The sequence below is a fragment of the Raphanus sativus genome, unplaced genomic scaffold (assembly GCF_000801105.2).
Source record: "Raphanus sativus cultivar WK10039 unplaced genomic scaffold, ASM80110v3 Scaffold0647, whole genome shotgun sequence".
Taxonomy (NCBI): Eukaryota; Viridiplantae; Streptophyta; class Magnoliopsida; order Brassicales; family Brassicaceae; genus Raphanus; species Raphanus sativus.
This window is the reverse complement of record NW_026615964.1, coordinates 22,469-33,315: the sequence shown is the minus strand read 5'-3', so window position 1 is coordinate 33,315 and position 10,847 is coordinate 22,469. Positions and strand designations below refer to the sequence as shown.

Below are 10,847 nucleotides of genomic sequence, written 5' to 3'. Positions count from 1 at the left end.
AGTAATCAGTTATGATAAAGATAGTTAAAAGACTCTTTTATTTCTGAAATACTTTATGGAGTCAAATGTGTGTTCTTTATTGGTAGTTTATGTGAAAAAATCGACTGGATAACAAATATTTGTGATAGAATGATAATTTTTTTGTAATACTTGTGATCTTAAATAGGTACCAGAAGACTTGATTTAAATAAATAAAAAATCTAATGATCTTCAGATACATTTAGACTCATATGTTTCAGAGACCCTTGCTACTGATAAAAACTTCAACACAATCATGGAGAATTTAGTAGCATCGAAATGGAAATGAAACTTCAAGATATTGAGGAACACTTAACTGTGAAAAAAACTACATAACTTTAGAAAGTCCTCTATCCAAAATCTCATATCGGATTTTAAAAATTTCAGTTTTTTTGTCTCATTAAAAAATTTCAATATATATTCAATATGATTGCATAAATTAACCAAATTACATTTAAAGTGAGAAAATAAGAAAGAGTAAAAGGAGAAGCGAAGGTCACTTGAATCTAAATAGAAATTGATATGTAACATCTAGTTTTCCAGAAAAAAAGATTTACTTACGATTTTTATAAGTAGCTTACATAATTTAATATATTACACATTAACTACTATATGAATAATGAGATTCCAGAAAATCTTATAAACTAGCAAACCAAAAAATTGTTGTCTATTAGTAAACCGAAAGAAAAAAATAGAGCAAGACAATTCCTTTTATAATTCTGATTAAAATAAATTCATTTATTTAGACCAATATAAGTTTGTGTACCTTGAGACTGCAGACGCACAGATAGTACATAGTACATAATACATAATGTCTGGATTAGTAATACATAATAAGAGTCTTCGACTAAAACACCCAATAAACATGTGTTTTATGCGCCAGTATTATACTAATAAATAGTTGAAGAAAAACACTATAATAAAATTTTTGGACACTAAATGGCTAAATTAGTTTTTGTAATGGTCTACGCAGTTTTAAAAAGACTCAAGACCAATATTTTCAAAACCCATAACACATGTAAAATTGTATTTTTTTCTAAGAACCCATAACACATGTAAAAAGGGCGCGCCTCTTCGCTGTCTCATCGGTTCTCGCAACACACGAGGAGGAACCGACGATCTCTTCCTCCAAACCGGGATCCCGCACTAATCGCGGATTTCACCGTTTCCGCCTCGAGTTCTACAACCATCTCCAGGTTTTCCCACTGTCAGATCTCCCACCACGTGATACAATCACGGAACACCGACGCCATTTTACGAGGATAGGAGAGATGTGAAGATCCTTTCGCTTTTAAAATTATATGAGAGAGTGAAGAAAGACGAGGAGGATGTGAAACCACTGGATAGATTGAAGACGATGAAAATCTCGACGGCGGAAGTTTGACAGAGACGATGAAAAAAAAATGAATGATAGATTGAAGATAAGGTAAGGTTAATTTAGTATTTTTCACATTAATAAATGTGGTATTTATGAAAATGTGCTTTAGTTGGTGGTAAAGTTGAATAATGGTACCCAACAAAATGTAAAAACTAAAATTCCCCCAAATATTATAAAATATGATGCTTTAAATAAAATACCACAAAATCATCAGAGAATTATTTTTCCTTTATCGTGTATATACTCAAAACTATGCTCAATCAGTTTAAGAGATCTGAAAACTAAATTTGTTTTCCAATGTCTTCTCGCATGAGGATGGTCGCATCATGTTTGCAGTTTTTTTATAAGAGTCCATTGAGCCTCGGATCATAAACATCTTTTCATAATTAAATCACTATTTTCTCCTATCAAATTTTAAACTTTGAATTTCTATATAAAGATCATTTTCTCCGTCGCCCATATCAAAATCTGAGATCATTCAAGGAGCTGTAAAAAGTAATTTTGTAATAAAAAATATGATATTAAATTTTAATTAAATTTTCACACTCAGCCCTCATCTATTTCTACTAAGAGTTCATCGAGCCTTGGATCATCAATGTCTCTTAAAAATGATATCACTATTTTCTATGATCAAATTTAAAACTTTAAATTTTAATATATAAAGATCAGTTTTCTCTGTTGATCCAGTTAAAATTCTAAAATAATTCAAAGAGCTATAAAAATTTATTTTGTATACAAAATTTGAAGTTAAATAAAAATACAAATGTCAGGATAAGTTGATATACATATGATATGATTTTAACTTGCGCAAGTAATTAATATTAGGAAGGTAAGTTAATAAAAACAAAGTACCTAATATGTTCTCATATTTACTTGTGCAATAAGCAATGTAACCAATATGATATTAAGAGTGGATGGTTTACCGTATTTGTAATAAGAAAACTTATCAAGTTTCTTTGATTCAGGCAATTAATTAATATTTATGCGCAAGTAATACATAATAAGGTAATATTAATATTTGTATTCTCATAAAAAAAGCTTGATACCGTATTTGTAATAAGGAAACTAATTAATACATTTGTTACTTTTCTTTTATACTAAGTCGATGATTGGAAAAAAGAAAATTAGAAAAAAAATCAACTAATAATATTAAGAGAATTCTGCTTAAAACGTAAAATATATAATAATTTCTAAAAGTAATAACACATATATGAATATCACATTTTCATTGGAAAATGATTGGTATTTTTATAATTATATATTTGATTGTTTTGCCTTCATTTGACTCATTTTATACATATATATATATATTATATATATATATATGTGTATAATTAAATGAGTGAATTTAATTAATATTATCAAGTTTAGATTAATGATATAAACATAATAAAAACATTTTTGGGAGAAAGTTATAATATTACATGTATTATGTCATTAAGACATTTAATAAATGGTCGACATTTATTAATATTCTTACACAAGTTATGATTAATGAGATTAGAAATTAATTTAAATGGTCGACATTTATTAAGATTCTTGGCAAAGTTATGATTAATGAGATTAACAATTAATGTAACTTTTCGATTAGTAGCTCGATTAGAAAAATAAATCAAAAAAGAAATTACAAAAAAAAAATTAACCAATAGAATCGCTTGGTTGATGAGGTTATTACATTCATGAAATTGGTTGATGAGGTTATTACAAAAAATCAACCAATAGAACCAATAAATCAAAAAAGAAATTACAAAAAATCAACAAAAAAAAATTACATTCATGAGGTTCCAACAATGAATTGTGACGAAACGTCAAGGATGATGTTTATTCTAATTCTGCATATAAGAAAACAAAGAAGAAATATATTATAAAATACATATAGATTCAACTCCAAAACTTAGACTCAAATCCAAGCCTCCAACTCTGCAAGATCAGTTTCACCAAATTCAGTGACATTGATTATAACAAAAAGATTTGAAGATGTATACAATCCCGAAACAAAAACAAAATTGTATATTTGATAAAACAAACCCGATCAGATGCATCATGAATGGATGGAGGAAGTTTTGTGGTCTTTTCCGTGACAAAAAAAAACTTTTTCGTCTCAAAGATTGATAGAGAGACAATGTGGAGAGCAAGAGAACAAAATAATTGGAGAAGAAAAGTCTCGAATAAATTACCAGTAATGATGTTCGTCTGTGAGCTAAGTATTGATTATCATCCCTTGGATCATAAACCTGCTCAAGATCACAAAATAGAATTTAAATTAGAACGATCAAAAACATAAGAAAGCTTAAACAATAGATGCGTGATACATGCGCCATTGCCATTTTGCTTTCAAAATAGAAGAATGGTTGTGTTGCTTGAACTCGACTTTGAACTATATATATAGTCTTGTGATGGTGAAAAGTATTAATGACGCAAAGAATATTACTTGCGAGACTTGCGCAAGTAATCACTATTATTAAGGTATGTTAACTAAATTAAGTTTGGTTAAAGGGAATATATTAAATTTGTAAGGTATAAGTAAGGTATGTTTATAATAATAAATTTCCTAATTAGATATAAAATGTATTATGCCATTAAGACATTTAATAAATGGTCGACATTTATTAATATTCTTGCGCAAGTTTTGATTTATTAGATTAGGAATTAATGTTAATGGTCGACATTTATTAATATTTTTGTGCAAGTTATGATTAATGATATTAGCAATTAATGTAAATGGTCGACATTTATTAATATTCTTGCGCAAGTTATGATTAATGAGATTAGCAATTAATGTAACTTTCCGATTAATAGCTCGAGCAGAAAAATAAATCAAAAAGAAAATTACAAAAATCAACCAATAGAATCGTTAGAATTTTGCTGAGAAGCTCTGTATGAGCGACATGTGGCAAATGTATTTCGCTTTTAATATATAGGAGAATTTTCTATTCTAGAAGAAAATATAAAGATAAAAATAGAGGTGGAGATTAGGCCTGGGAAGCGGGTCGGATCCGCCCCGCTCGACCCACCCCGCCGCGGGTCAAACTCATTTTTTCACTTGATAAATCTACCTGCAAGACCCGCATGGCCAGATTTCAATAACCACACCCGCCCCGCATAAATCAAGCGGGTCTAGCGGGTTATCCGCAAAAAAGTTCAAAAAGCCAAAAAAACAAAAGAATGCTTGCTTTTGATTTATAGGTGCGCAGAGTCAAGATTCTAGAGGGATGAATTTACGGTTTCTGATTTGAACTAAGAAAAGCAGTGGTTCCCGATTTGCGGAGAGTGAAAGGGTTGCTATGGCGTTTGAAAGAAATGAGTTTTGTTGATAGAATTAGTTTACGACGTGAAAAGAAATGTCTTAGGGTAAAGAAATTTAGGTTTTTAGTGGATCCTTTGCAAGATGACAGAAACGTTTAGTTAAATTCATTAAAACAGCACACATTCTCAAGAGTCAACACAGAAACAACACAAACTCTAATAGGTATTACATTAAAACAGCACACGTTTTACATCTCTACCACTCCTAAACGACACAGTACCACTTTATGCAGGTTAGCGGGCACCCGCTTCAACATAAACAACTATCCGCACCCGCCCTGCAATATCAAACCACCCATCCGCATGACCCGCGGGTTTGACTTTTTATAATTTTGGTGATCCGCACCCGTCCCGCTGCGGGCCTAACGGGCCGATCCCCGCGGGCTTTGATTCATATTCGCAGCGCTAGTGGAGATGGTCTAAATTCACAATATCCCATTTTCTATTTTTTTCTAATAATATAATTAGTCATGGATTAAACTTTAAATTATAAAGATAATGTAAGCCAATAAAAAACAGCTTGTGTAAGAGGATATTTAACTACCGTTTGTTTCGCTGATATCTTTTTAAATTTCAAATAAGTAGAACATGTCCACTATATACCTCCGATCAGGTTGCTCTTAGGACAGAGATAGTGATTTTTTATCCAATAAAAACCAATTTCCCAAAATAAAATTGTGACTGCTTGTGAAACTTTTTGGCAACGATAAAAAAAAAAGCCGGAGAGCTCTTTAACAACTATTACTAACCTTCTACAAGTGATGTACGCAACCATTTATCGTATCATCTCTATCGCTTCCGTTTCTGACTCCTTTTCTTTGTAAAGGCAGCAATAGAAGCAGGAATGCCTACGGTTGTTCTGCCTTTCTTACAACCCCATTTCACCGGCAAAGCATTGACAATGTTGCTGATATCATCTGTTCCGCTTAACTGCACCAACTGCTTTATCTGATCGAACATCTGCATCGTCAGTGCCATTGAAAGGTCCAAGTCCATAGAGTCATCCATTGGTTTCATCTTTATGCTTCTCAGTTTCTCTTTGAAGGAACGCAAGGACATTGAGTCACCATAACCTTCACGGTTTTCACACATTGTATTTACCTTTATGATGTGCTTGCATAGGTTCCCTTGCAAAGACCATGCACAATCGCACAAGGCAAACTCCGAACCTGGGTTCCACACAACTCGTGCTACATTGGTATCTCTCTGAGACAGAACCTTTGCAACAAGGGTGTCATTACTGTCTAGTGTAACAGCAGAGTCTGGAATCTCCGACGCCCTGTGCCAGGAAGTAGAAGCTATGTATTCTTCTTTGACATTTTGGAAAGAGTCACTTTCATCAGAATACCGATCAAGCCAATAACTCGAGTGGAGTTCAGTCGTCAGCTTGTGTACTAGCCAATCTACTCTCTGAAGAGCATTGAGATGTGTATCGTCAAACAGCTTCACTTTAAGCTTTACATGGTAAGCTTCTATAGCTCCACATGCTTCTTGGCTTGCAAGTGGGAGACTTTTCATAGATGAGAGCCACATTCCTGGAGCAAGGAACACATTAAGCACTAAACAAAGAGTTAACATGAATCACTTGTTAGCAGTTATACCAGAAGTCTAACCTATTTTAGGCAACCAAGTGGATGTGAAATACTGCATGAAGGCGGTCTGATCAGAAAAATCCAGAGTTAATTTTTCTAGAGCCTTTGATGTATCTACGCCACCATCCCAAATGCTGTACACGACTTGTCCTGAACATTTGAATAACTCTCTTTGGACCTCAATGGTATCGCACTTCTTCACTACATTCCGAAGCCATGATCTACGAATACGCCAGAGAGAGAAAAGGATGGGGCAACAAAATGTGTCCCTGAAAAGAATAAAAAGATAGAAATGGGTCAGTTTACAATACACTCTTTTATGTTATTTTCCAACTTTATATAGCATCCATCATTCATGCCTTATGGGATCAATCTCCAGTGCAGCATCGTCAATGATAAAGGCATTGATCCTAAAGCCAGGCTCAACACTCTGTGCGCGCTTGAGCAGTATTTTCATCCACTTGTCGACATCAGATTTCAAATTGCTACGAGAGATAATCCAAGCAACAGGTAGAGCATGACGTCTTGAATCAAATACAAGAAGCGTGCATAGAGGATACTGCCAATAGTTGTTCAAGAGATGAGTACTAAAGGCACATAACTTTCTCAAAAGCAGAAACAAAGATCAACGTTGTTGTTGTTACCTTAAGCCTCTTTATCCCAAAAGTCGAATCAGCTGCAACGAGGCCACAATGACCAAAGCGCACGAACTGCTGCAACTGCCACTCAGTTTGAATCCCAAGCATGAACTGATCAGTCTCCGAAGACTCCTGATAAGAAAAGATAGATTTCTTGTTCCTCTCAGCCCAAATCTTGATACTAGCATGATCATCCAAGTCCAGCTCATGAGTAGAGCGTTTGATAATCATCCCAAGCTTATGAACATACTGAGAGGCAAGACCATCGACCGTGGCGTCCGAGCCACAATACTTGTGAATCCCTTCGATGTGTTTTTCTAGAACACTCTCTTCAGGGATCCCGAGATAGATCATAGACATAGTCTGCTGCTGGATCTCGTTGCATATGTAAGGAACCTTCTTAGCACGGGGGCCGATCGCGTCTCTGTCGAGAGGTCCGTGGCAGACGAAACCGGCCTCGTTCACGTGACGTCTCTCCTTGTAAACGAGAAGCGCGAGGGAAGGACGGGCGTAGAGACGCTTCACCACGAAATGGCACGTGCATCCTCTCATTGATTGAGGTCTCGCGGCTCGGTTCCTGGTTTTGAGACGGTACTTTCTACTGGGCAACTGACCGCCTCCTTCTCCGTAGTTCTCAGGACCAAAAGAGCACCAATACCTTTTTTTTTTTAAAACAAAAGAAAGTCAATGGGACATTTAAAAACAAAAGAAAGTCAATGAGACAAAAGTCATTGGGAGATTTAAAAAGAGAGGTGGAGAAAACTTTACCGTCTGTATTCGAGAAATTCGTCGGGCTTGTACTCCTTGAGGCTGCCTGGGGGGTGTTTCCTTTGTCTTTGGAGGTGAAATCGAGTGGGGCACTCAGGGTTTGAGCATTCTCCGATGATGAAGTCAACGACCCTTGAGTGAGGGATGAGTGCTACCTCTTCGTGATGCTCCGTTGAACCGAACTTGGTCCAGGTCAAATCAGGATATGAGAAGTATTCTGCTTGTGGGTTTTGTACTGGGATGTCTTCTAGAGATTCGATAATCTCCATTTGAGCGACTGCGAATGTTAGGGTTTATGTGAGTGAGAGGATAATTGATTTGGGTAAGATGAGGGATTTAACTGAAACGGTAGAATACTGGAAAGCGCAGAGGAGAAAGTTTTTATTGCAAAAAGGGTCTTTCAGTTATGGAAGTTTACTTAAAAAGTATATATTTATTGCGAGAGCCATACAAAACTTCCTTTTTCTGCTTATTTACCGATTTTCTATGTAATTATCTCTGATTGTCCTTGTTTTTTTTTACAGCAAACGGCTATTCTCTCTGATTGTCCTTGTTATTGTATCTTACTAGTTGCATTGCCTCCGTACAGGCGTGGAGCCGGTGACGTTGTTGATGTATCGGGTGATTTTGTGTATGTAATTTTATCCATTAATTATGCCCTTTAATATTTACCGAATGTTGTTTGATGATTATACCAAGAATAGTAAAAATATGAGAAAATGAATTTTGAGTTTGAAACATGAAATTGTTTTTTATTATTAGCTTGTTTTGACTCATGAATTACTTTCCCGACATTAGAAAACTTATATTTGTACGTAGCCAATGATTAATGAAAGACAATGAAATTTATGGCCGAAGGTGAGTGTCGAAATATTGGTTACACTGGTGTAATTCTCAAAGCATATGGTGCATATATGGTTTTTCTCTTCGGCTGTCGGGTTACTTCTAGGTCCGTGATGATTAGATCAACATCAAATCTTGCGGTTGCATTTAGATTGTAGTCTCTAATGGCGAGAGTAACTTGAAGATGTTGGGATATAATATTATGATTTCCCCTCATTAAATTCATCACAAATTGGTTAGTCTCCTCAATAAGGAATGTAGAGTCGGGATGATGAATGTCATGATATGATAACATGAAATCTAATGATTCAGCGACTGAGTCATTGTAATTACCTTGATTGTCAAAAATTGATGGTACCTGGAACTCGATGACCGATTTTTGTGTGTTTGGTCTTTGTATATAGACCTGGAGTAATTGTCTAGGATTTGCTCCTGTTGATGTTGTTTGGTGTGAGAGTCGATGGGTAAGAAGTGAATTGTTATTCATGTTTGTGTTTGGTTGTGAAAGTTTATCACATTGTAGATATGTTTATAGGTTGTTAGGAATTGATGTTATTTTTGCCTATTTATTTTTTCGTTTGTTTATATAGTGTATTTATTATGATGTTGAATATTGAAATTAATGTTTTAGTATTTAATTACGGTGATTTATTGAATTCATCTTGTTATGAAGACTAATTTTCTCTTTGTTTGTTATGATATTTAAAATGGTCGAATAAAAAGAATTGTAAATTCTTCTCATAACATTAATCTTCCATAAAAAAATATAAATATTTTTATTTGCATAAAATGTTGACCTTCACAATTGCTTAATGTATAGTTTTACTTTCAAATTTATCAAAGAAATATCTTGAATACAAAATGAGGATTCTATTCATATTGTTATATAAATGTTTATTTTAGTGGTTTATTTGAGCTGTGGAGTTTTTTTTTTGTTGTCTTTCTAATTATTTGAATTGTTGATCATAAAATTGAAACTATTTTCCCTAATGTTTTATTGTAAAGTTTAGTAATTGTGGTTTAAAACGTTGGGCTCAAATTACAATGGACCTTTTCTAAACTATTGTATTGGGAAAAATAAAAGTATGGTCTTTATTGTTTCTTCCGTCTTCGGAAGAGCTTCACATCTGCGATTCTTTTCCTGATATACATAAGTGTGTGAGTTTGGAGGGCGCAAGCGCGGTTATGAACAGAGTTTCATCTCAATATTTGCTAGAGTTATTGTAGTGTGAGTTTTGCATTTTCGGTCGATCATTGTTTTTCAAGTTTTTTTAATTGTTATAGGGTTAGAGTTATGATGATGAATATAGGCATTGTTCTCCCTTTATGAAGGACTAAACTGTGTTACTAATATGATATATATAGTTCCTAGTGTTGCTTGTTGTGTCACTGATAATTATTGTTTGTTTGTCTTTTTATTTGTTTTTTGTACCGTTGAGAGTACATAAATTAATAAAGTTGTTGAGAGTATCTTTGTTTCTGGATTTTTTTTCATATTAATTGTGTACGTTGTATGTATTAAGTAATAATTTTTATTCTCTTTATTATGTTTGTTATATTTTTTATTTTATTTTTAAACTTGTTGATTTTACATAACCGTTAAGACAAATACATGAAGACTTGTAAAAATAACTATAAAACTAGATCTTAACCCGCCCAACCGGACGGGTATTTATTTTATGTTTTTAGTTTTTATTTATAAATGATATATTTGTAATATTTAAACATAAATTTAGATTGAAAATTAACATTTGTAGTTATAATAAAAATTAAAAGTTTAAAAAAAATATTTTGATATAAATTTTAAATTCCTAATTAAAATAATATAGAGATGAGTCATAATTTTTTCCAATTCTAAAATCTTAGAACTATTAATAAAAAAAATAAAATAATTTATAAATAAATAAAATATATAAACATATTTGAAATTAAAAATAAATTTGTTAAAAAAAAATCTTACGCCATTGTTGTTTATTTCTATAGTTTGATCCGTGGCCGTATAGATATTTGCTTTCACTTCAATTTTTTTTCTTTGTTCTAATGATAAATATATATATATATTATATGTGTGTGTGTAAATTAATATGTATTACATAATTGTTAGTATAAAATTTGAAAACAAAAATTTTATTTATTAATTTAAATAATTATATTATGTGATTTTAATCGTCTATTATCTCACAGTATATCATATAAAAATATAATATTTATAACTAATTGGACTTATATAATAAAAGTGTTATACTAACAATTTATAAATAAAACATTTTATTTTTATTTATATGATATATAATTGATTTTGAT

General features: G+C 32.7%; 1 protein-coding gene across 3 annotated transcripts; it reads right to left on the bottom strand.

Moving 5' to 3' along the window:
* Positions 1 to 3,047: 3,047 nt before the first annotated feature.
* On the bottom strand, positions 3,048 to 8,032 carry LOC108806064 (uncharacterized). Of its 3 annotated transcripts, XR_001942506.2 has the most exons (7): positions 7,701 to 8,032; positions 6,939 to 7,590; positions 6,654 to 6,853; positions 6,316 to 6,563; positions 5,452 to 6,237; positions 3,574 to 3,630; positions 3,048 to 3,316 (listed from the first exon to the last, which is right to left on the bottom strand). XR_001942506.2 is itself a non-coding variant. In XM_018578089.2 (6 exons), exons 1-5 carry the CDS (start codon positions 7,967 to 7,969, stop codon positions 5,492 to 5,494), a joined length of 2,115 nt encoding a protein of 704 aa, XP_018433591.1. In that variant the 5' UTR covers positions 7,970 to 8,032; the 3' UTR covers positions 3,393 to 3,630; positions 5,452 to 5,491. The 3 variants fall into 3 exon arrangements, 2 of the variants coding, with proteins under 2 accessions (XP_018433591.1, XP_018433590.1); XM_018578089.2 differs by lacking the exon at positions 3,048 to 3,316 and having other exon boundaries at positions 3,393 to 3,630; XM_018578088.2 differs by lacking the exons at positions 3,048 to 3,316; positions 3,574 to 3,630 and having other exon boundaries at positions 5,363 to 6,237.
* Between the last annotated feature and the right edge of the window lie 2,815 nt (positions 8,033 to 10,847).